Source organism: Ranitomeya imitator, chromosome 2 (assembly GCF_032444005.1).
Source record: "Ranitomeya imitator isolate aRanImi1 chromosome 2, aRanImi1.pri, whole genome shotgun sequence".
Taxonomy (NCBI): Eukaryota; Metazoa; Chordata; class Amphibia; order Anura; family Dendrobatidae; genus Ranitomeya; species Ranitomeya imitator.
In genome coordinates, this window is record NC_091283.1 from 162,310,742 (window position 1) to 162,336,330 (window position 25,589).

A 25,589-nucleotide genomic window follows, 5' to 3' on the forward strand; every position below is an offset into this window, starting at 1 on the left:
TTCCACTTCTTCCTTAGGGGAGTCATTTGACCTTGAAGAACACATCAGTGAGAGACAGGCGGAAGTACTCGCCGAGTTCGAGCGCAGGAAGCGAGCGCGACAGATCAATGTGTCCACCGATGACTCTGAGGTGAAGGCCTGTCTGAGGGCCCTCGGGGAGCCCATCACTCTGTTTGGAGAGGGGCCGGCAGAGCGGAGAGAAAGGTGAGAGGATGTGTGCAGTAAAGCCTTTCTGATGTCCTACTTGCGCAGGTGCAGGTCTCGCTACAGTGTATCACAACAGTCTGTTGTAACAAATCCTGCCCTCGTGTCAGCTGAACACTGAATTTTCCAATTCAATGACTGATGGCAGGGATCTTGGAACACTTTTCTGAACCCCTTCTGTCAGGCTTCTAGACCTTTCCATCACACAGTGATTGATGTCAAATAATCATTCTGCTTTGCAGGTTGCGAAACGTTCTCTCTGTTGTTGGCACAGATGCCCTGAAGAAAACCAAGAAGGAAGATGAGAAATCCAAAGCCTCACGGGAAGAGGTATGATGGAGGTCCATATTGGCAATTGTATTGTGGTTTTTAATTTTGCATTACTTCAGAGCTCTTTTCACAGTTTTGCAGTTCCAGAGCTGAAATCCCTCTGAAAGCTCCATGCTTGTTCAGCGTCTGCACTGCTGATTTGATTTGATGGCTTTATCTTTATACCAGGGGCTGTCCAGTTATCTGATGTAGGGAATAATGTCTCCCTGCATTATAGGGCACAGGATGGACACAAATGTCTGGTTGGTATCAAGCTTTGTAACTGCTTCCCATAACAACCAGCAGAATATTTAGTATAGTATAATGGACGCTGTAACTGAGGATCAGTACAGGATCAGTAATGTAATTTATGTACACAGTGACTGCACCAGCAGAATAGTGAGTGCAGCTCTGGGGTATAATACAGGATGTAACTCAGGATCAGTAATGTAATGCATGTACACAGTGACTGCACCAGCAGAATAGTGAGTGCAGCTCTGGGGTATAATACAGGATGTAACTCAGGATCAGTACACGATCAGTAATTTAATGTATGCTCCTGAATCAGCACTATATCTGTCCCCCTCCCTCACCGATGGAAGTGGGGAGTTGTAGTGCATAAGAATACACAAAAAAGACTAACAAGGGAAGGTGTACAGGAGTAAATGAAAATACCAATCATACAAATATGCACTCACAGAGTGAACACTGGGAAGTAAAGGAAGGAAAATCCAAATAGGGGAGGATGAGGATATGCACACAGGCAAATCACCAAGCAAAAGTCTTCTGAAGAACACTCCCAATGTATCCCCAAGCAACCTACACATTCAAACTCCAGGACCATGGACTATGAAACAAACACTGGCAATCCCTGATTGCTAGATGCGAGAATATATAGCAGAGGGGAATGGGCAACACTGAACAGCTGAGACAGCTCCAGGAGCTTCAACTGAACAGATTAATCCCTGTACCGCTAGCAGAAACCTGCTCTGTGTAATATGATGATGAAGTGCTTCTTTCTTTATCGCCTCTCATTGGGGGACACAGGAACCATGGGTGTATGCTGCTGCCACTAGGAGGCTGACACTATGCAAATAAAAAAGTTAGCTCCTCCTCTGCAGTGTACACCCCACCGACTGGCATTATACTCTTCAGTTTAGCTTAGTGTCAGTAGGAGGTGGACACGGGTCTTTCATTAGACCCTTATCTACCTCAATGTGCGTCGTTTCCTTTACAGGTTTTTTCCGGATGGGATACAGGGTGAACAGTCACACCTGTAGTCCCACAAAGCGGACTATGAGTACGGCGTGTACTGCCACCCCGTATCCTCATAGATCCTTCACCAGACCAAGATCCTAGCACACAAGCGTGCTCAGAAGTCCGGTCCTGGCTCCGTCCCCCACCCACTCGCCTACCAGAGCCTGTCGGTCGGAGGAGACGAGGACGTCCATCAGCTCCCTGGACGTCTCAAACCCTTTCAAGGTTAGTACCAGCGTGGGATGTTTGGGTGAGTATTTTCCCCCTTCCCATCCCGGATCTTTGTTAGGGGGGGTTCTTGTTAGGGGCTCCCTGTCGCCTTTCTGTCTTCAGCGAGGGGCCCCCCTTTTAGGCCACCGCGCTCTATCCCCCCAGCACTTTCCGCGGCGCATTACCAGCGCTGCGGTTCTTACTCTGGGCACATCTTCTGGCGCCGCAGCTCAGCTTCCTCAGCGCGGCAGCCCTGCGGGCTGTCGTGCCGTGTCTCCCTGCGGCGCATTGCTCTGGCGCCGCAGGAGGTGGTGTTCTGCGGCGCCCTTCAGAGTCGCAGCCCTGCAGGCTGTCGCGCCGCGTCTCCCTGCGGCGCATTGCTCTGGCGCCGCAGGAGGTGGTGTTCTGCGGCGCCCTTCAGCGTCGCAGCCCTGCAGGCTGTCGCGCCGCGTCTCCCTGCGGCACATTGCTGGCGCCGCAGGTGGGTGTTTTTTTTTCTGCGGCGCCCTTCAGCGGTGCAGCCTAAGCAGGCTGCGGCGCCAGCCTTCCTCACGCCGCGTTGTTCCGGCGCTTTATTTCGGCGCCGCGGCTCTTTTTCTCGGCCGCCGGTTCCAAATTTAGGCCCCGGCTTCGGCCGGGGCCTACTTCCGGTTTTCGGCCTCTTCTTTTCCGCTCCTGCGGGCGGGCTTTTTCCCGCCCGACATACTGCGCCCTGCCCACCGGCGCCTCTGCGTCTGGCTCCGCCCCCCTTCCTCGTGGGACTCTCAGCTGGTGTGCGCCGCTTCACACAGCAAGCAGCCCTCGCAGCACCTCACGCAGCGCGCCACGCTCCTTCGCCCGCATCTTCTGTGGGCTCAGCATCGCAAGAATACAGCAACAAGTGGGACATCTTCCAGGACCGGGTCCGTGAGTAGCTGCACTGCAGACTGACACCCTTCTCTGCCCCACTGTCCCCTAACCCACTGGCATCTTCAGGGATCTCTCAAAATGTCTTCTAAAGGGGGCCGCTCTCGCCCCCCTACCTCTTCATCTTCTGCCTTAGTCACGTACTTTGCATGTTCGTCCTGTAACAGCAAACTTCCCTCAGGTCAGTCCTCTCCGCTGTGTCAGTCCTGCAGCAACCCGATTGTTCCCACCGCCCAGGATCCCCCGACTGTTCCGCCCGAGAGTGATCCCCCCCATCCCAGGCTGGGCCGCTTCTCTGTCACAATCGGTGGCCGATTTAACACGGGTATCTCAAACCTTGGTGTCCGCGCTGGATCGGTTACCCCTGCAGACCCCTGCCGTGGCCAGCGGGTCGCAGGAACCGCCACCCGAGACCTCCTTGCCAAGCTATAAAAGGTCCAGACAGGAACGTCGGTCTGAGTCCTCTTCGCGTTCCATCTCGCCGCCCGGCCCTCCCCCGCGGTTGGTGTCGCACCGTTCCTCCTCCCCTGAGTCAGGCGAGGCTTTATCTGATGCGCCCTCAGAGGAGATTTCGGAGCTGGATCCTAGCCAAATCGCCACCATGAGTGAGTCGGTCCAGAACCTCATTCGGGCTATAAACCAAACCTGTGGCATTAAGGATCCCTCTACGGAACCCGCAGATCAGGCGGTTTCGTTTAGACGGGCCAAACCACCTTCAAAATTTTTTGCTCCTCATCCTGAATTCGAGGAAATCCTGGCCAGAGAGAGAGAGAATCCGACCAGACGTTTTCAGAGGGGAAAACGCCTGCAGGTGTTATATCCTTTTTCACCAGATCTTACCGCCAATTGGACGGTCTCTCCCTCGGTGGATCCCCCTGTTTCCAGGCTGTCCACCAACACGGTGCTTCCACTGTCCGGCGGAGCGTCTCTGAAGGATTCTAACGACAGAGTTATAGAATCCTTCGCGAAATCTGCCTTTGAAGCGGCTTCAGCAGCGCTATGCCCAGCCTTTGCTTCCACTTGGGCTTCAAAATCCATCTCAAAATGGGCCAAGGATCTACGGCGAGGTATCCTGGACGGGGCTCCTCCCGCGCAATTAGCGGAACTTGCCAACCAGATTTCCCACGCGGGTGAATACCTGGTTTCCGCCTCCCTGGATGTCGCCTCTTGTGCGGCTCAGGCTTCCATCAATGCCGTTGCCATCCGCCGGACCGTTTGGCTCAAGGCCTGGCAGGCGGACTTGTCCTCCAAAAAGTCCCTCACTAGTCTGCCCTTCCAGGGCTCTCGTCTCTTTGGTTCCCAGCTGGACCAGATCATTAAGGACGCCACTGGGGGCACAAGTTCCCTTCTCCCCCAGGCTAAACCTCGTCGCCCTCCCCCTAGACGGCAGTTTCGCTCGTTTCGGCCTTTTCGTCGCTTCGCTGCATCAAACTCCTTTTCCCAGCAGCAACAGAGGCCACAGGCACGTCAAGAGAAGAAGGCGGTGTCCTTCAGGCCCACTCCTTCCTGGCGTCCTCGCTATTCCCAGGGTAGATCGTCCAGGCCCAGGACTGGAAGATCCACTTCCGCATGACTCTCGGCAAGACTCCAGCCCAACTCCCAGGTTGGGGGGCCGTCTTCTCCGTTTCAGGGACGTCTGGATTTCCGCAGTAGAGGATGCATGGGTCAGGGAAGTTGTATCCTCGGGATACAAAATAGAGTTCGCCTCCCGACCCAGGGATCGTTTCTTCCAATCTCGTCCTCCAAAAGATCCCGCTTTGTTTCCGGGCTTCTTCGCAGCCATCGCTTCTCTGCTAAAATCCGGGGTAATTGTTCCCGTCCCAGAAAAGGAACGGTACACGGGTTTCTACTCGAACCTCTTTGTGGTACCGAAAAAAGACGGCAAGGTTCGTCCCATTCTGGACCTCAAATTGCTGAACAGGAGGGTTCGCCTGAGACACTTCAGGATGGAATCGCTTCGTTCAGTAATTGCTTCCATGGAGGCTCAGGAATTTCTATGCTCTATAGATATCCAGGACGCCTACCTACATGTTCCAATATTTCCCGGACATCACCGTTTCCTGCGCTTTGCAGTGCAACAAGATCATTTTCAGTTCGTCGCCCTGCCGTTCGGTCTCGCAACCGCGCCAAGGGTGTTCACGAAAATCATGGCGGCGCTGATGGCCATTTTGAGGGTCAGAGGCTTGGTCCTGTTCCCATACCTCGACGACATCCTCATCAAGGCTCCGTCCTTTGCTCAGGCCCACGAAAGCTTGTCCATTGTTCTCGACACCTTATCCCGTTTCGGATGGCTGGTCAACCAGAAGAAGTCCTGCCTTATTCCTTCTCAGCGCATCATCTTTCTGGGCATGCTCTTCGACACTCGTCAGTCCAGAGTCTTCCTTCCCAAAGACAAGAGATCCACCCTTTGTCGGGACATACTCTTGCTCCAGGATCCTCGGCCTCCCTCCCTCCGATCGGCCATGAAGGTTCTGGGGAGGATGGTAGCTACCTTGGAAGCGATTCCCTTCGCCCAATTCCATTCTCGACCCCTTCAGCAAGCCATTCTGTCTCAGTGGGACAGGTCGGTCTTCTCCCTGGATCGGCCGATCAGACTCTCCTTTCGGGTCAAGCGGTCTCTCAACTGGTGGCTGACGTCTCCTCTCATCTCCCAGGGCAGGTCCTTCCTTCCGGTTCACTGGCAGGTGGTGACAACGGATGCCAGCCTGATCGGCTGGGGTGCGGTTTTTCGCCACCTCACGGTTCAGGGCCGTTGGTCGCCGCAGGAGTCTGCGCTGCCGATCAACGTCCTCGAAATTCGGGCCATCTTTCTGTCCCTCCGCCATTGGGAAAGGATCCTCAGGGGCCTTCCAGTCCGGATCCAGACGGACAACGCCACGGCTGTGGCATATGTCAACCATCAGGGGGGGACTCGGAGCTCCTTGGCCCTTGCCGAGGTATCCAAGATCCTCCTTTGGGCAGAGGCAACGGTTCCGGTGATAGAAAACTGGGCCGCCGACTTCCTCAGCCGCGAGGGTCTCGCGGCAGGGGAATGGTCCCTGCATCCGGAGGTCTTCCATCAGATTTGTCTTCGATGGGGAACTCCGGATGTGGATCTCACGGCGTCTCGAATCAACAGGAAGGTTCCGCAATTCGTCTCCAGGTCCCGCGATCCTCTCGCAGTGGGCGTCGATGCTCTGGCCATTCCTTGGTCACAGTTCGAGCTGCCCTACCTGTTCCCACCCCTTCCATTACTTCCCAAACTGTTGAAGAAGATCAAAGCGGAAGGGGTGACGGTCATCCTGATCGCCCCGGATTGGCCCAGGAGAGCTTGGTTCGCGGAGCTCGTCAACCTTCTCGCGGACGCTCCCTGGTGCCTTCCAGACAGGCCCGATCTGCTGTCCCAGGGTCCGATCTGCCACCCGAATTCTCGGTCGCTCAGTTTAACGGCGTGGCTGTTGAGACCGCGGTTCTAAGAGCGTCCGGCCCTTCGGACCGGGTGATTCACACCATGATTCAGGCTCGGAAGCCTTCGTCTTCCAGGATCTACTACCGCACCTGGAAGGCCTATTTCCGTTGGTGCGAGTCCAACCGCGTGCCGCCTATGGTTTTTTCTCTGCCTTCTCTTTTGGCCTTCCTTCAGGCAGGACTGGATTCGGGCCTGGCTCTTAGTTCCCTGAAGGGTCAGGTCTCTGCGCTTTCCATCCTCTTTCAGAAGACCTTGGCCTCTCGGCCACAGGTTAAGACCTTCTTTCAGGGGGTAGCCCACGCCGTCCCGCCGTTCAGGGCCCCTGTGGAGGCTTGGGACCTAAACCTGGTACTGGACGTTTTGAAGGTTTCTCCCTTTGAACCTCTTAGGGAGATTCCTCTATCAGTTTTATCTTGGAAGGTGGCCTTTCTTGTGGCCATCACGTCCATTCGCCGCGTTTCCGAGCTGGCGGCACTGTCTTGCCGCCCTCCGTTTTTGGTCATTCACCAGGACAAGGTGGTCTTCCGACCTCCACCTTCTTTTCTTCCTAAGGTGGTTTCCACCTTCCACCTCAACGAGGACATCGTTCTACCTTCCTTTTGTCCAGCTCCGACTCATCCTCTGGAGCGATCGTTGAACAAGCTAGACCTAGTCAGGGCAGTGAGGATTTATCTGGATAGAACATCCTCTTTCCGGAAGACGGATTCTTTTTTCGTCATTCCTGATGGCACACGCAGAGGCCAGCCGGCTTCTAAAGCGACTATTGCTCGCTGGATCAGAACGGCAATTTTAGAGGCTTACCGGGTCAAGAACAGAGTGCCCCCTCCTGGGATTAAGGCTCACTCTACCCGGGCAGTCGGCGCCTCCTGGGCGGTGCACCACAGGGCTTCCGCCCTACAGCTTTGCAAAGCGGCAACTTGGTCTTCCATCCACACGTTCGCCAAATTTTACATGGTCCATACCTACGCATCGGCGGACGCCAGCCTAGGCAGAAGGATCCTGCAGGCGGCAGTGGTGAGTCCTCTGACCTGATGGAAGTCCGTTTTCCAGCCCTTGGGACTGCTTTGGGACGTCCCATGGTTCCTGTGTCCCCCAATGAGAGGCGATAAAGAAAACAGGATTTTTGGTTGCTTACCGTAAAATCTGTTTCTTGAAGCCTCCATTGGGGGACACAGCACCCTCCCAATGTTTTCTGTTGTTATCTGTTCTATGACTGTTCTCACGTTACAGTTCTCAAGTTTGTGGTTATGGTTTTTCAACCTTGTTTCATTATCTCCTACTGCTTTCTCACTAACTGAAGAGTATAATGCCAGTCGGTGGGGTGTACACTGCAGAGGAGGAGCTAACTTTTTTATTTGCATAGTGTCAGCCTCCTAGTGGCAGCAGCATACACCCATGGTTCCTGTGTCCCCCAATGGAGGCTTCAAGAAACAGATTTTACGGTAAGCAACCAAAAATCCTGTTTTAACAGTACAGAAGTGGGAGAAATCAGATGCTGCGGTCTTCTGTTAAACCCGTGACAGTACCCCCCTTCTAAGAGGGACCTCGGGGCCGAATCTATCAGGGTGTGCTGCTTAAAAATACCAGATCAACCTGATTGCATGAACATCAGATGCTGTACCCACATCCTCTTTTCAGGACCATATCCCTTCCAGTGTACCAGATGCTGAAGAGACCAATGAACTAAGCGAGAATCAATGATCTTGGCAGTCTGAAATTCCCATCAACAATAACCGGAGATGAAGGTGATGATGTTCATAGGACGCAACATATTCTTTTGAGCAAAGACTGGTGAAACACATTGAGAATCCTAAAAGTGGGTGGCAAAGCAAGGCGGAATGCTACGTGATTGACAGCCACAATCTTATAGGGACCGATGACCCTGAGACTCAGTTTCCAAGAAGGAGCCTTTAACTTTAGGTTCCTCAAGGACAACCACACCAAAACACAGGTCCTGACCCACCAAACGTCTCCAATCAGCCACACAGTTATATTTGGACCCCATCCTCTTCAAATTATCAATCACCCCTTGTCACACAGACATAATTGATAATGAAAACCACCGTTCTTCTTCAGGTATTCCAGAAGAACAATTTCTAGCTGAACTGAGGATGAAACCCGTATGCCCCGCAGAACAGGCACTTACCAGTAGACTCAAGACAACGGTTATTCACCGCAAATTCAGTTAGATCTAAGTAAGTAACCCATTTTCCTCCTTCCCCCTCATTGGGGGACACAGACCGTGGTGTATGCTGCTGCCACTAGGAGGCTGACACTGTGATACAAAGAAAGTTCTCTTCTCCCGTGCAGTATACACCCTCCTGCTGGCTCTCAGCTCCTCCCCTGCAGTATACACCCTCCTGCCGGCTCTCAGCTCCTCCCCTGCAGTATACATCCTCCTGCTGGCTCTCAGCTAACCAGTTCTTGCTTAGTGTCTGTAGGAGGCACACGGGTCTGTTTCAGACCCCAACGTTTTTATTTTACTTTTTTGTAAATTTTTATTTTTTAATTAACGGAGTGAAGGGGGCGACGGATCCTTTCAAGGTTCCGATCTCCCCCGAGCCCGAGCCATCAACAGGCGAGCAAGTAACCCATTTTTCCTGATTCTCAGACATTAAAAAAAAAACTAAGTTATGTCTCAAGATTTTGGCTTACACATTCAGTTTGCCCTTTAGACTGTGGATTAAAGGCTGAAGAAAATGACAGATGGATCCCCATGTGAGTCCAAAATGCCCTCTAAAATTTGGGAATAAATTGCACCCCCCCCCCCGGTCAGAAGCAATATCTGTAGTACTCTCATGTTGTTTCTCGATTTGCTGAAAATTAGCGCCAAGGTCATGGCATCTACTGACAAATGAGTCCAAGGTCTACTAGGAATCTCCAATGGTTGGCAAGACCTACACATACTAGTATGAGAGGTTTTAGAACGTGCACAGACACTGTAGGCAACTACATACTCCCGAACATCTTGATGTACCCCTAACCACCAGAAACGCCGGGTAAGGAGATCGCTAGTGGCTTTATTACCGGGATGTCCGGTCAAGACAAAATCATGATGTTCACTCAAAACTTTAAGACTCAGATTCACTGGTACGAACAGTTTGCCTAATGGACAGGCAGTAGGGGCGTCCCCCTGAGCCTCTGCAACCTCTTTCTCAAGGTCAGAACTTATAGCACTAGCTACCCCTTTCTATAGTAAAGGGACCGGGTCACAATTACCTCCACCCCCAGGAAAACAAGATAAGGCATCCACTTTAATGTTTTCATTCCCCGGCCTATATGTCACAAAAAAGTTGAATCTAGTGAAGAACAATTACCACCTTGCCTGTTTAAGTGTCAGACGCTTAGTAGAAACCCCAAAATCTTTGTAAAGTCCTCAGGATGATCATAATTCAGTACCCCCCAGACTTTCACCGGATTCATGCGAAAACCGGTGGACAATGAGTAATAACCCAGGAAAGGGACCTGCCTGACATGACCCAATGTGACTCGAGGTTAGGTGAATAAATTAGTCATCAAGATGGATGACCACAAATCTATCTACCATGCGATTAAAGATGTCATTTACAAAGTGCTGAAAGACTGCGGGAGCATTCGTCAACCCAAATGGCATCGCAATGTTTTCATAGTGTCCCTCAGGTGTATTGAAGACTGTCTTCCACTCATCCCCCCCTCCTTAATTCAAAGGAGATTATATGCCCCCCTGAGATCAAGTTTAGAAAACCATTTTGCTCTTAAAATCTCATTAAACATTTCTGGGGTGAGAAGATATGAATCCCGTACCGTGATCTGATTAAGTTCTCGAAAATCTAGGCAGGGGCGTAATACCCCCTATCTTTCTTCTTTACAAAGAAAAATCCCGCAACAATGGGGAATGAAGACTGTTTGATATGGCCCTTTGCCAGATTTTCAGCGATTATAGTCTCTCTGGACCGGAGATGTTATATAGTATGCGCTTTATCAGCGTGGCCCCAGGTATAAAATTAATGGCGCAATCGTAAGGACGATGAGGAGAGCGTTCTTGACTCCCCTGTTCTGAAAAGTTCCCCAAAGACAGACAGGTATTCAGGCAGAGATTGGGTACCCACCCTGGCTAGCTAGGTGCCCAAGCAGTGTCCTTGACCATACTCACTCCATTTTACCAACTCCCGATGCTGCCATTTTACCAAAGGGTTGTGCAGAGTGAACAAAGGTATTCCAAGAACCACAGGAGAGGGCAGACCCTCTAGCACATAAGTCAATACCTTCTGAGTGCATGGCCCCTACACGTAGATGTAACCCCTGGACGGCTTGAGTAAAATACCCCTGTCTCAAGGGTGCTGAGTATATGGTGATTATGGGTATAGGTCTTGACATTGTATGTGATTTGATGCCATGGGCTTGGACAAACCTGGCATCTATCAAATTAAACCCTGCCCCACTGTCCAGAAAGGCTGAAATGGCCACCTTATTTTTGGTCAGATAGAGCTTGGCTAATAAAAAAAATGTGACCTACCCACAGAAGAAATATGTGCACCTGGGTTGCCAACCTCCCCTCAAACCGGGCTTTTTCGATTTCCAGCGGCTGTTTACTGTGGGATAAGGGAGGCCAAGCACCCACAAAATGACCCTTTCCAACACAGAAAAAAGACACACCCCTTTACGCCAAATTACAGTTAGACCAACAGAACATGCTTCCCCACCCAACTGCATGGGTTCCTCATTTGACTCAGACCTAGGTTCCCTTAAACCCGGCCTCCCCACAAATTGCAGTGTCTCTTTCTCTGGCGAAAAGAACGGAGGTCTACACGGATAGCCAAAGACTTGGCTGCCTCAAGCAGTGCAAAGGCATCCTTCACCCTTACCGATAGCCCTTGACAGAACTGGGTACAGAGTACGGGGTCGTTCCACTTAGTATCAGTGGACCACCCCGAAACTCAGAGCAATACTCCTCTGCCAGCCGGTGTCCCTGCCGAGGCTGACGTAGAATAAATTCGTCCAGGGAGTCGCTGTACATGTGACCCAGCATGTGAAAAAAAATAAATCCTCAAACGTTCAAAGCAACTGAGAGGCGTCCGGGAGACAAAATGCTCAGACTTGGGGGTCAGCCTGAAGGAGAGAAATTACAGTTTCCACCCGGTTGCTCCCCGTTCCTTAGGAGTGAGGACATAAATGTGTAGCTTACATGACTCCTGAAAACAACAAACTTGTCTCGCCTCCCAGAGAACCTGTCAGGCAATGCGATCTTGGGCTATATCTGGGGCTGCCTGGGAGTTGCGGTCCCTAAACCAGATGAGTTTGGGTGCTAAAATAAAATCTACAGTACGTAGGTCTGCCACCCACAGGCTCAGTTGCAGCAGTTGCCCTGCCAGAGCAGTAACAGGATCCATGATGGATAGAAAAAAATGGTTTCCCAAGTGTTAATGTCACGGCACTGTTGTAGTACATCCTGGGGCCAGGGGCTCCGTCGCTATCCCTATTACTTCTTATGGTGAAGACACTGGGGCTACATGCCTTGGTGAGCTCCTAAATCAGCCTTTATCTGTCCCCTCACCCACCCAAGGAAGTGGGGAGTAGTGGTATATAAGAATACACAAACCACACCTAACAAGGAAGGACGTATAGGAATAAATTAACATACCAATCATACAGCTATGCCCTCACAAACAGAGTGGAACACCAGGTAGGAAAAAACAAATATAAGAGAATGAGGATATGCACACAGACAAATCTCCAAGTAAGTCTGTTGAAAAACACTCGAAACGCCTCCTCAAACTACCAACAGCTACAACTCCAGAACAAGGCAGTATGAAACTAAAACTGGCAATCCCTGAGGAGGTGGCCTGAGGAGGTGGTGATGGTGAACTCAGTCGAGGGGTTCAAGAGAGGCCTGGATGTCTTCCTGGAGCAGAACAATATTGTATCATACAATTAGGTTCTGTAGAAGGACGTAGATCTGGGGATTTATTATGATGGAATATAGGCTGAACTGGATGGACAAATGTCTTTTTTCGGCCTTACTAACTATGTTACTATGTTACTATGTATTATGTGTAGTAGAAGGGATTGTCCAACTCTGAACAGCTGAGATCATCAAAGCAAGAAAGCTCCAGGAGCTCTCAATTGAATAGATTGACCCCTACACTGCTAGCGGAAACCTGCACTGTTTGACATGGTGAAGTGATTCTAATCAGTGAAGGAGTACAAGAAATCAGACACTATGGTCTTCTGGCTCCTCTCTGTTGCGGTAAACCCATGTACACAGTGACTGCAGCAGCAGAATAGTGAGTGCAGCTCTGTAGTATTGTTGTAAATTCAGCAATTTTGTGGGAGGGGAAAATTGTACAATTCCTTGTAATTTCCATTCAGTAATTGAATAAGGAGTTACTTATAAACGTTCTGAACCATTTCAAGATCACTGCTTGTTGTAAACGAATAGTGAAAACACCCAGCTGATGGCTTTCCTGCTGTATATCCGTTCACATAATAATCTCTGAGCTGTGAACATCAGCTGCACAACTTTCTCTTGTTCTGATCATTTGCTGCAATGTATCAGTGCAGGTAACACAGATTTATTAGGAAGTTGCTTTTCAGTATAAAATGATGAAGCTTTGTGGACATTAGACCTGGTGAAGCTGCGTCGCACTGTGGTTACATTACACTGGATCCCGCTCATAGTGGATTGTTCTTGTCTTCAGCACCAGCACACTTGGTATCACGAGGGGCCGAACACGCTGAAGATCGCTCGACTGTGGATTGCACGATACTCCTTACCTCGGTACGTTGTGTAGTTGGTATCGACACCATGTAGGGAACACTCCTGGTGAAGAAGGCATGGCTTGCGGGGCATCAGGTGCTATATCTGCTGGTCCCTGTTTCGTTCCCCCCTCTCTCTGTTTTGCCTGGAGTGTTCCTATGAATCGTGTTGGATTATGTTCCCATCCAATCAGATTGTAGTTTGGAGACTGAAAGCAGCCACGTGATTGGATGGTTATCATTTCCCCCACTCTGTATTTACCCATAAGATCTACTATATACATGACTGTTCCCCCCGTATCCCCGTCTTCTGCAGGGCAATGCTTCGATTGGAAAATGCCCGGGAATACAGAGTCATCCCAGAATCCACCAGGACATCCCAGAAACAAGACCTGCACAAATCCCTGCGTGTGAGTAGAATGGAAGGCAGACACTTTAACTTAGAGACAGCATTTTATTAATGCTTCCTTTCCAAAATCTATGCTGTCAGTAAATGAAAGCACTTTAGTGTATATTCAGAGTCTGGAAAACTTTCTGGAATGAACCCACTTCAAAAGGTTTGTTACAATGTATCGGTGTGAGTGTTATCAGTCCGGATCCAGATCTGTTTCACCCCATTTGCTATATCTATATATATATATATATATATATATATATATATATATATATATATATATATATATATATATATATATATACACTCGCTGTCAGTAGTGGTGCCGCTCCGCTCCCGGCAGCTTAACCCCCTAAGTGCTGCGATCACAGCATTTAGAGGGCAGTGGAAGGGCGCCCCCTCTCCCCTCCGATCGGTGCCCCTGCGATGAAGTCGCGGGGTCTAAAATTGTTGCCATGGTGACCCGATGTCACTATGGGTCACCAGGCTCTAGCAAACTCGTTAGATCATGCGCAGTGCATGATCTAACAAGTTTGTGTGAGAGCAGACTGTCAGTTGTGCTGGTGCATTGCAATGCATTAGAACTGCGATCAGACTGCAGAAAGTGAAAGTCCCATAGAGGGATGAAGTAATACAAAAAATTGAAAAAATAATTAAAAAAAAATAAAACTAGATATAAATATATAACATTTTACCCATAAATATTTTTATAAAAAAATGTACACATATTTGGTATTGCCGCATCTGGAACAACCCGACCTATAAAATTGTCCCAACAGTTAGCCTCTTCAGTGAGCACCGTAAAAAAAAAACCTGGTAAAAAACAATGCTTTTTCATCATGCCGCCGAGCAAAAAGTGAAATAAAACGCGATCAAAAATACTAATGTAAATAAACATGGTACACCTGAAAATGTCATCTTGTCCCCCAAAAAAACAAGTCGCCATGCAGCTCCATCAGCAGGAAAATGAAAACGTTATAACACTCAGAATAAAGCGATGTAAAAATAATTATTTTTTCATTGTGTAAAAGCGCCAAACCACAAAAAAAGATAAAAATCATGACCCGAAGAATAAAGCTGCCTCATCAATTTTACCACACATGAAACAGCATTAAAATAACCCAAAAGAACAATTCCTGAATTGCTGGTTTTTGTTCATTTTGCGTCCCAAAAATGTCATGTGCCCTAAAATGGTACCAATAAAAACATCATCTCTTCCCACAAAAGAACAAGTCATCACATGACATTATCTGCAGAAATTTGGAAAAATTGCAGCTCTCAAAATATGGTGATGCAAAAACTAGTTTTTGAAGAAAAAAAAAATCTTTTAGTGTGTGACAGCAGGCAAACATGAAAACCCAATATAAATCTGGTATCGCTGTAATCGCACCGACCCGAAGAATAAGGGTATGTGCACACGATGCGGAAAACGCTGCGGATCCGCAGTGTTTTCGCAGCTGCGGGTGTGCAGCAGTTTCCCATGAGTTTACATTACAATGTAAACCTATGGGAAACAAAAAACGCTGTGCACGTGCTGCAGAAAAAAACGCGCGGAAACGCAGCGGTTTACATTCCGCAGCATGTCACTTCTTTCTGCGGATTCCGCATCGGTTTTACAGCTGCTCCTATAGAAAACCGCAGTGAAATCCGCAGAAAAACCGCGGTAAATCCGCGATAAATCTGCAGCAAAAACGCAGCGTTTTTGCCCTGCAGATTTATCCAATCCGCTGCGGAAAAATCCGCAGTGGACCATTATACGTGTGCACATAGCCTAAAGGTACCATGCCATTTACGATAAATGGCGTAAAAAATGAATAAAACCAATTCTTCAACTGCTGTTGATTTTTTATTTTTTTTTTTCTGCCTCCCAAAAATCGCAGTAAAGCTTGGCGCACATTTATCCTGTATTCTACACTGAGTGCTTACATTGGCGTTTCCATTTAAATCTCTGAAATACGTGATTCAGACGTAACCCCAGCGGAACATTCCCTATAATGAGGCAGATGGAGGCACTGTGGACGCCGTCTGGCCCATGATACGGCAGTGTCTTTTTAGGCATGCATAAAAGTGCCGTAGGCCACAGTTTTGTGCACTCTGCTGCCTCATTAGTGAATGGATCCCTCAGAGGTTTCAACTTAATCACATCACTTGGAGATGTAGTTTGAAACACCGATGTAAGTGCTCAGCATAGAGCGCTGGATAAATGTGATCCGAAACATTTTGTTAAATGTTCCCAATAAAAGCTTCAAAATCCACAAAAAAGCAAGTCCACACACAGGTCTGTCATCTGTTAACCCCTTCATGACCCAGCCTATTTTGACCTTAAAGACCTTGCCGTTTTTTGCAATTCTGACCAGTGTCCCTTTATGAGGTAATAACTCAGGAACGCTTCAACGGATCCTAGCGGTTCTGAGATTGTTTTTTCGTGACATATTGGGCTTCGTGTTAGTGGTAAATTTAGGTCAATAAATTCTGCGTTTATTTGTGATAAAAACGGAAATTTGGCGAAAATTTTGAAAATTTCGCAATTTTCACATTTTGAATTTTTATTCTGTTAAACCAGAGAGATATGTGACACAAAATAGTTAATAAATAACATTTCCCACATGTTTACTTTACATCAGCACAATTTTGGAAACAAAATTTTTTTTTGTTAGGAAGTTATAAGGGTTAAAATTTGACCAGCGATTTGTCATTTTTACAACGAAATTTACAAAACCATTTTTTTTAGGGACCACCTCACATTTGAAGTCAGTTTGAGGGGTCTATATGGCTGAAAATACCCAAAAGTGACACCATTCTAAAAACTGCACCCCTCAAGGTACTCAAAACCACATTCAAGAAGTTTATTAACCCTTCAGGTGCTTCACAGCAGCAGAAGCAACATGGAAGGAAAAAATGAACATTTAACTTTTTAGTCACAAAAATTATCTTTTAGCAACAATTTTTTTATTTTCCCAATGGTAAAAGGAGAAACTGATCCACGAAAGTTGTTGTCCAATTTGTCCTGAGTACGCTGATACCTCATATGTGGGGGTAAACCACTGTTTGGGCGCACGGCAGGGCTTGGAAGGGAAGGAGCGCCATTTGACTTTTTGAATCAAAAATTGGCTCCACTCTTTAGCGGACACCATGTCCCGTTTGGAGAGCCCCCGTGTGCCTAAAAATTGGAGCTCCCCCACAAGTGACCCCATTTTGGAAACTAGACGCCCTAAGGAACTTATCTAGATGCATAGTGAGCACTTTAAACCCCCAGGTGCTTCACAAATTGATCCGTAAAAATGAAAAAGTACTTTTTTTTCACAAAAAAATTCTTTTAGCCTCAATTTTTTCATTTTCACATGGGCAACAGGATAAAATGGATCCTAAAATGTGTTGGGCAATTTCTCCTGAGTACACCGATACCTCACATGTGGGGGTAAACCACTGTTTAGGCACATGGTAAGGCTCGGAAGGGAAGGAGCGCCATTTGACTTTTTGAATGAAAAATTATTTCCATCGTTAGCGGACACCATGTCGCATTTGGATAGCTCCTGTGTGCCCAAACATTGGCGCTCCCCCACAAGTGACCCCATTTTGGAAACTAGACCCCCCAAGGAACTTATTTAGATGCCTAGTGAGCACTTTAAACCCTCAGGTGCTTCACAAATTGATCTGTAAAAATGAAAAAGTACTTTTTTTTTCACAAAAAAATTCTTTTCGCCTCAATTTTTTCATTTTCACATGGGCAGTAGGATAAAATGGATCATAAAATTTGTTGGGCAATTTCTCCCGAGTACGTCGATACCTCACATGTGGGGGTAAACCACTGTTTGGGCACTCGGCAGGGCTCGGAAGGGAAGGCGCGCCATTTGACTTTTTGAATGGAAAATTAGCTCCAATTGTTAGCGGACACCATGTCGCGTTTGGAGAGCCCCTGTGTGCCTAAACATTGGAGCTCCCCCACAAGTGACCCCATTTTGGAAACTAGACCCCCCAAGGAACTTATCTAGATGCATATTGAGCACTTTAAACCCCCAGGTGCTTCACAGAAGTTTATAATGCAGAGCCATGAAAATAAAAAATAATTTTTCTTTCCTCAAAAATGATTTTTTAGCCTGGAATTTCCTATTTTGCCAAGGATAATAGGAGAAATTGGACCCCAAATATTGTTGTCCAGTTTGTCCTGAGTACGCTGATACCCCATATGTGGGGGTAAACCACTGTTTGGGCGCACGGCAGGGCTCGGAAGGGATGGCACGCCATTTGGCTTTTTAAATGGAAAATTAGCTCCAGTCATTAGCGGACACCATGTCACGTTTGGAGAGCCCCTGTGTGCCTAAACATTGGAGATCCCCCAGAAATGACACCATTTTGGAAACTAGACCCCCAAAGGAACTAATCTAGATGTGTGGTGAGGACTTTGAACCCCCAAGTGCTTCACAGAAGTTTATAACGCAGAGCCATGAAAATAAAAAAAAAAAATTATTTTCTCAAAAATGATCTTTTAGCCTGCAATTTTTTATTTTCCCAAGGGTAACAGGAGAAATTTGACCCCAAAAGTTGTTGTCCAGTTTCTCCTGAGTACGCTGATACCCCATATGTGGGGGTAAATCACTGTTTGGGCACATGCCGGGGCTCGGAATTGAAGTAGTGACGTTTTGAAATGCAGACTTTGATGGACTGCTCTGTGGGCGTCACGTTGCGTTTGCAGAGCCCCTGATGTGGCTTAACAGTAGAAACCCCCCACAAGTGACCCCATTTTGGAAACTAGACCCCCAAAGGAACTTATCTAGATGTGTGGTGAGCACTTTGAACCCCCAAGTGCTTCATAGAAGTTTATAATGCAGAGCCGTGAAAATAATAAATACGTTTTCTTTCCTCAAAAATAATTATTTAGCCCAGAATTTTTTAATTTTCCCAAGGGTAACAGGAGAAATTTGACCCCAATATTTGTTGTCCAGTTTCTCCTGAGTACGGTGATACCCCATATGTGGGGGTAAACTACTGTTTGGGCACATGCCGGGGCTTGGAATTGAAGTAGTGACGTTTTGAAATGCAGACTTTGATGGAATGCTCTGCGGGCGTCACGTTGCGTTTGCAGAGCCCCTGATGTGCCTAAACAGTAGAAACCCCCCACAAGTGACCCCATTTTGGAAACTAGACCCCGAAAGGAACTTATCTAGATATGTGGTGAGCACTTTGAACCCCCAAGTGCTTCACAGACGTTTACAACGCAGAGCCGTAAAAATAAAAAATCATTTTTCTTTCCTCAAAAATGATGTTTTAGCAAGCATTTTTTTAGATTCACAAGGGTAACAGGAGAAATTGGACCCCAGTAATTGTTGCGCAGTTTGTCCTGAGTATGCTGGTACCCCATATGTGGGGGTAAACCACTGTTTGGGCACACATCAGGGCTCGGAAGTGAGGGAGCACCATTTGACTTTTTGAATACGAGATTGGCTGGAATCAATGGTGGCGCCATGTTGCGTTTGGAGACCCCTGATGTGCCTAAACAGTGGTAACCCCTCAATTCTAACTCCAACACTAACCCCCCCACACCCCTAACCCTAATCCCAACTGTAGCCATAACCCTAATCACAACCCTAACAACAACCCTAATTCCAACCCTAACCCTAAGGCTATGTGCCCACGTTGCGGATTCGTGTGAGATATTTCCGCACCATTTTTGAAAAATCCGCGGGTAAAAGGCACTGCGTTTTACCTGCGGATTTTCCGCGGATTTCCAGTGTTTTTTTGTGCGGATTTCACCTGCGGATTCCTATTGAGGAACAGGTGTAAAACGCTGCGGAATCCGCACAAAGAATTGACATGCTGCGGAAAATACAACGCAGCGTTTCCGCTCGGTATTTTCCGCACCATGGGCACAGCGGATTTGGTTTTTCATATGTTTACATGGTACTGTAAACCTGATGGAACACTGCTGCGAATCCGCAGCGGCCAATCCGCAGTGTGGGCACATAGCCTAATTCTAAAGGTATGTGCACACGCTGCGGAAAACGCTGCGGATCCGCAGCAGTTTCCCATGAGTTTACAGTTCACTGTAAACCTACGGGAAACAAAAATCGCTGTACACATGCTGCGGAAAAACTGCACGGAAACGCAGCGGTTTACATTCCGCAGCATGTCACTTCTTTGTGCGGATTCCGCAGCGGTTTTACAACTGCTCCAATAGAAAATCGCAGTTGTAAAACCACAGTGAAATGCGCAGAAAAAAACGCGGTAAATCCGCCATAAATCCGCAGCGGTTTAGCACTGCGGATTTATCAAATCCGCAGCGGAAAAATCCGCAGAGAACCAGAATACGTGTGCACATACCGAAACCCTAACCCTAACCCTAACCCTACCCCTAACCCTAACCCTATTCTAACATTAGTGGAAAAAAAAAAAATTCTATATTTTTTTTATTGTCCCTACCTATGGGGGTGACAAAGGGGGGGGGGGGGGGGTCATTTATTATTTTTTTTATTTTGATCACTGAGATATAATCTATCTCAGTGATCAAAATGCACTTTGGAACGAATCCGCCGGCCGGCAGATTCGGCGGGCGCACTGCGCATGCGCCCGCCATTTTGGAAGATGGCGGCGCCCAGGGAGAAGACGGACGGGACCCCGGCTGGATCGGTAAGTATGATGGGGTGGGGGGGGGGGGGAATCGGAGCGCGGGAGGGGTGGAACGGAGCACGGGGGGCGTGGAACGGAGCACGGGGGGGCTGGAATGGAGCACCGGGGGGGGTGGATCGGAGTGCAGGGGGGGTGATTGGAGCACGGGGGGGTGATTGGAGCACGGGGGGAGCGGACAAGAGCACGAGGGGGAGCGGAGCACAGGACGGAGGGGAGCCGGAGCAGTGTACCGGCCAGATCGGGGGGCTGGGGGGGCGATCGGTGGGGTGGGGGCACATTAGTATTTCCAGCCATGGCCGATGATATTTCAGCATCGGCCATGGCTGGATTGTAATATTTCACCAGTTATAATAGGTGAAATATTACAAATCGCTCTGATTGGCAGTTTCACTTTCAACAGCCAATCAGAGCGATTGTAGCCACGGGGGGGGTGAAGCCACCCCCCCTGGGCTAAACTACCACTCCCCCTGTCCCTGCAGATCGGGTGAAATGGGAGTTAACCCTTTCACCCGATCTGCAGGGACGCGATCTTTCCATGACGCCGCATAGGCGTCATGGGTCGGATTGGTACCGACTTTCATGACGCCTACGTGGCGTCATGGGTCGGGAAGGGGTTAATGGAAATATAGGGGGCTTCAATGTTAATGGTAGCACAAAGGCTCTGGAAAAGCTAAATGGCTCCTCGCCCCCAAATGAAATTAAAGGGAACCTGTCGCCCCCAAAACCGAAGATGAGCTATGCCCACCAGCATCAGGGGCTTATCTACAGAATTCTGTAATGCTGTAGATAAGCCCCCGATGTATCCTGAAAGATGAGAAAAAGAGGTTAGATTATACTCACCTGGGGGGGCGGTCCAGTGCAGTCCGGTCCGGTGGGCATCGCGGTCCGGGGCCTCCTATCTTCATAGGATGACGTCCTCTTCTTGTCTTCACGCTGTGGCTCTGTTGCAGGCGTACTTTGTCTGTCCTGTTGAGGGCAGAGCAAAGTACTGCAGTGCGCAGGCGCTGGGCCTCTCTGACCTTTCCCGGTGCCTGCACACTGCAGTACTTTGCTCTGCCCTCAACAGGACAGACAAAGTACGCCGGAGCCGCGGCATGAAGTCAAGAAGAGGACATCATCGTAAGAAGATGGGAAGCCCCGGACTGGACCGCGACGACCATCGGACCGGATCGCAGCGGGAACCCCCCTGGGTGAGTATAATCTAACCTCTTTTTCTCATCTTTCAGGATACATCGGGGGCTTATCTACAGCATTACAGAATGCTGTAGATAAGCCCCTGATGCTGGTAGGCTTAGCTCATCTTCGATTTTTGGGGGGGGAGGGTGGTGACAGGTTCCCTTTAAGCAAATTCTGCGCTTCCAAATCCAAATGCCTCCTCTTTTCTGAGACCCATGGTGTGCCTAAACCACATTTAGTGTCCATGTTTGGCATTTCTGTGGTGCTGACACCCACCCATTTTACGTGTGAATGTCTCCAGAAGAATGTGCTGGTCACTACAATTTATGGGTCATTACAATGGTGGTTTGCAACTCTCTCATGCATGTGATAGTAGACATGACACTTTTGGGGACAAAGGTGTGCAAGTAGGATCCAAAGATGTTTGTTACCGTATATTTTAAAACACTAGGCACTCCCCTTCAAGTGACCCCATTTTGGAACTTACACCCCTTTGGGAATTTATCTACAGGTGTAGTGACAATTTTGACTCCATGGATGTTTTCCAGAAACAAGCAGCAGTGGATGTTTGAGTGAAAATTGCAGTACTGTAAAAACACTTGGCCCTCGTACTGATGTATTCAGGAAAATATATATATATTTTTATTGCAGAAACTTCCAGACAAAAACAAAGAGACATTTTGGTCAAAACAAGACCTTCATCAGTCGTCTGGAAGAGGCAAAACTGTGTGTTGCAGCATCAGGTGAGAGTCTGCGGTGTCTACCGTTCAGACTGAAAGCGCTCTGTCTGAGCCGTGGATACAGCAGACTCTCACCTGACGCTGCAACACACAGTTTTGCCTCTTCCAGACGACTGATGAAGGTCTTGTTTTGACCAAAATGTCTCTTTGTTTTTGTCTGGAAGTTTCTGCAATAAAAATATATATTTTTCTGTTGAATACATCAATACGAGTGCCAAGTGTTTGTACAGTACTGCAATTTTCACTCAAACATCCACTGCTGCTTGTTTCTGGAAACATTCATGGAGTCAAAATTGTCACTACATCTGTAGATGGATTCCCAAAGGGGTATAAGTTCCAAAATGGGGTCACTTGAAGGAGGATTCTGCTTTTCTACCATTTGAGGGCTCTGTATATGGAGTCCGCAAACTATTTTAGGAAAATCTGCGCTCAGTTCCTCCTGAGTCTCTCCGTATGGGTAGTAGTACTGTACAGCCACATATGTGGTATTTCTATGTTCAGCACAAATTTTGGTGCCATTTTTACCCGTTTCCCAGTGTGAAAATGTAAAATTTAGGGATAAAACAATTTTTTTGTGGTAAAAATGTAGTTATTTTTTTCTTCACTGCCCAATAGTAAAAAAATTCTGTGACCCACCTGTGGTGTAAATATGATCGGTGCACCCCTAGATTAACTAATTGAGAGGTGTAGTTTGTCAAATGGAGCCACATATGAGGAATTCTGCTGTTCTGGCACCTCATGGGCTCTCCCAATGTGACATGGCACCATCAAACCTGTCCAACAAAATCTGAACTCCAGTATAGCGCTTTTTCTTTTGAGTTTTGCACTGTGCCTCAAAAGTAGTTTTCAACCAAATATGGTGTATCTGTATACTCAGTAGACATTGCACAACAAATATTGGTGTCCATTTTCTCCTGCTATCTTTTGGAAAATGGAAACAAATTGGGGCTAGAACAACATTTTTGTGGGAAAAATATTTATTTTTTTCATTTCCACAGATCAACGTTGTAAAATTCTGTGAAGCATTTGTGGGTTCAAGGTGCTCACAACACATCTAGACAAATTCCTTGAGGGGTCTAATGGGGTCACTTGTGGGGTTTTTTCACTGTTTAGGCACATCAGGGGATCTCCAAATGGGACATGACACCCGCAGAACATTCTATCAGTCTGCATTCCAAAATTTCACTCCTTCTTTTCTGAGCCTTGCTGTGCGCCCAAACAGTAGTTTACCACCACATATGGTATATGTGTGTACTCAGGAGAAATTGCACAACATATTTTCGGTTCCATTTTCTCCTGTTACCCTTGAGAAAATGCAAAATTTGGGGCAAAAAGAACATTTATGCAGGAAAAATATGATTTTTTTTATTATTATTTTTACGGCTATATTGTAGTAAACTTATCTAGATGTGCACCTTGAACCCCCAGGCACTTCAGAGAAGTTCCTTGAGAGGTCCATTTTCCAAAATGGGGTCACTTGTGGGGAGTTTCCACTGTTTACGCACATTAGGGGCTCTCCAAACGCGACATGGCATCAACTAATCCAGCAAATTTTACATTCAAAAAGTCAAATGGTGCTCCTTCCCATGTAGAACCCTGCCGTGTGCCCAAACAGTGGTTTTCCCCCACATATGGACTATCTACATGCTCAGGAAAAAATGCACAACTAATTTTGGGGTCCATTTTTTTCCTGTTACCCTTGCGAAAATAAAAAAAAAAAGTCTCAATTAAATTTTTTGTAAAAATAAAAAAGAAAATTGTTTATTTTTTCCTTCCACATTCCAAAAATTCCTATGTAGCACCTAAAGGGTTAATAAACTTCTTGTATGTGGTTTTGCGCACCTTGAGGGGTGCAGTTTTTAGAACAGTGTCACTTTTGGGTATTTTCTGTCATATAGTCACTTCAAATGTGATGTGGTCCCTAAAAAAAAAAAAATGGTTTTGTAAATGTTGATGAAAAAATGAGAAATCGCTGGTCAACTTTTAACCCTTCTAACAAGAAAAAATTGCTTCAAAAATTGTGCTGATGTAAAGTAGACATGTGGGAAATGTTATTTATTAACTATTTTGTGACATACCTCTGATTTAAGGGCATAAAAATTAGAAGTTTGAAAATTGCAACATTTTCAACAAAATTCTGATATTTTTTCACATTACACGCAAGTCATGTGAAAATCTTTTACCACCATCATGAAGTACAATATGTCACAAAGAAACCGTCTCAGAATCAGTGGGATCCGTTAAAGCGTTCCAGAGCTATTACCATGTAAAGTGACACTGGTCAGAATGGTAAAATTTGGCCCGGTAATTAGTGTCAAAACAGGTTCGGGTGTGAAGGGGTTAATATCTATGCTGATACATTGTGCCAAACGCTCCACAGTCTGGGTTACGAATTCAGCCTCTGAACACAGAGACCTTCAGACTGTGTCCATCGCTGTCTTTTCTTGTTCCACAGTCCTTGAACAACTTCTGCAGTCAGATTGGAGACGATCGCCCTCTGTCCTTCTGTCACTTTAGTCCGAACTCAAAACTTTTGGCGACAGCGTGTTGGTAAGTGAATTATCAGTCGCAGGTGTGTGGGTAAGGCCTCTTTCACACTTCCGTCTTTTAGCTCCCGTCGAAATCCATTGATTTTTGAAAAAACAGGATCCAGCAAATTCTTCTGCTGGATCCTGTTTTTTCCCATAGACTTGTATTAGCGATGGATTGTGACGGATGGCCATCCATTTCATCCATCGTACACTGGATCCGTCGGAAAATCACTGTCCGTCGGGCGGAGAAAATGTTCAGAGGAACGTTTTTTTCTGCACGTCGGAAAATCGCTCAGTGACGGATCCTGAGCTGTCCGTCGTTCGATATAATGGAAGCAACTGAGCATGCGCGAAAGAATTTCCAGTCAGGGAAATTCTCTCTCACTCGCTCTCTCTTTTTACTATTGATGCTGCCTATACAGCATCAATAGTAACAAGATATAATGTAAAAAAAAAATCGCAATATTCTCACCTTCCGGCGTCTTGGGCAGCATTACCGATGCTCCCAGCACCTAGTGTTCCCATGGATGCATTGCGAAATGACACGATGACATCGCGGTCTTTCTAGACCGCACGTCATCAGAGGTCATTGCACGCAAGGCATTACTGGGAACGCTAGGTGCTGGGAGCATCGCGAGCAACGGTAACGCTGTGCGGGACGCCGGAAGATGAGAGTATTGCGATTTTTATTTTTTTTATTATTTTTGAACTGAGTTTTGTTGTGTATGCGTTTTCGCAGCGGAAAACCGCTGCGAAGACGCATACATAACAGGTGCACATAGCCTCGACGGGTCCGTAAGAAAAACGGGCCCAGTGCACCCATTTTTTACAATCTGCACAGGAATCCGTCATTTCAACATTTTGACGGATCCTGTGCAGATTGTAAAAACGGAAGTGTGAAAGAGGCCTAAGGCTCATCCGTAAGACAAGGTCTGATCCAACTGCACAATGGTTGTTATAACCTGCAGTGGGATATACTTTACACATTGGGCCCATTGTTTATATCCTGCACTGGTAAAGATACCTAATGTGGGTCCATCTTACCAGTCCCAGGA

The 25,589-nt window shown here is 47.4% G+C and overlaps 1 protein-coding gene across 1 annotated transcript in view; it reads left to right on the forward strand.

Annotated features, from left to right (window-relative positions):
• Nucleotides 1-25,589, forward strand: part of PRPF4 (pre-mRNA splicing tri-snRNP complex factor PRPF4) — a 38,736-nt gene that overhangs the window by 2,937 nt on the left and 10,210 nt on the right. The window contains exons 3-7 of the mRNA XM_069747721.1: nucleotides 18-204; nucleotides 447-534; nucleotides 13,012-13,091; nucleotides 13,386-13,479; nucleotides 24,459-24,553. Of these exons, the coding sequence (XP_069603822.1) occupies nucleotides 18-204; nucleotides 447-534; nucleotides 13,012-13,091; nucleotides 13,386-13,479; nucleotides 24,459-24,553 (544 nt within the window). The remainder of the gene's footprint in view (nucleotides 1-17; nucleotides 205-446; nucleotides 535-13,011; nucleotides 13,092-13,385; nucleotides 13,480-24,458; nucleotides 24,554-25,589) is intronic.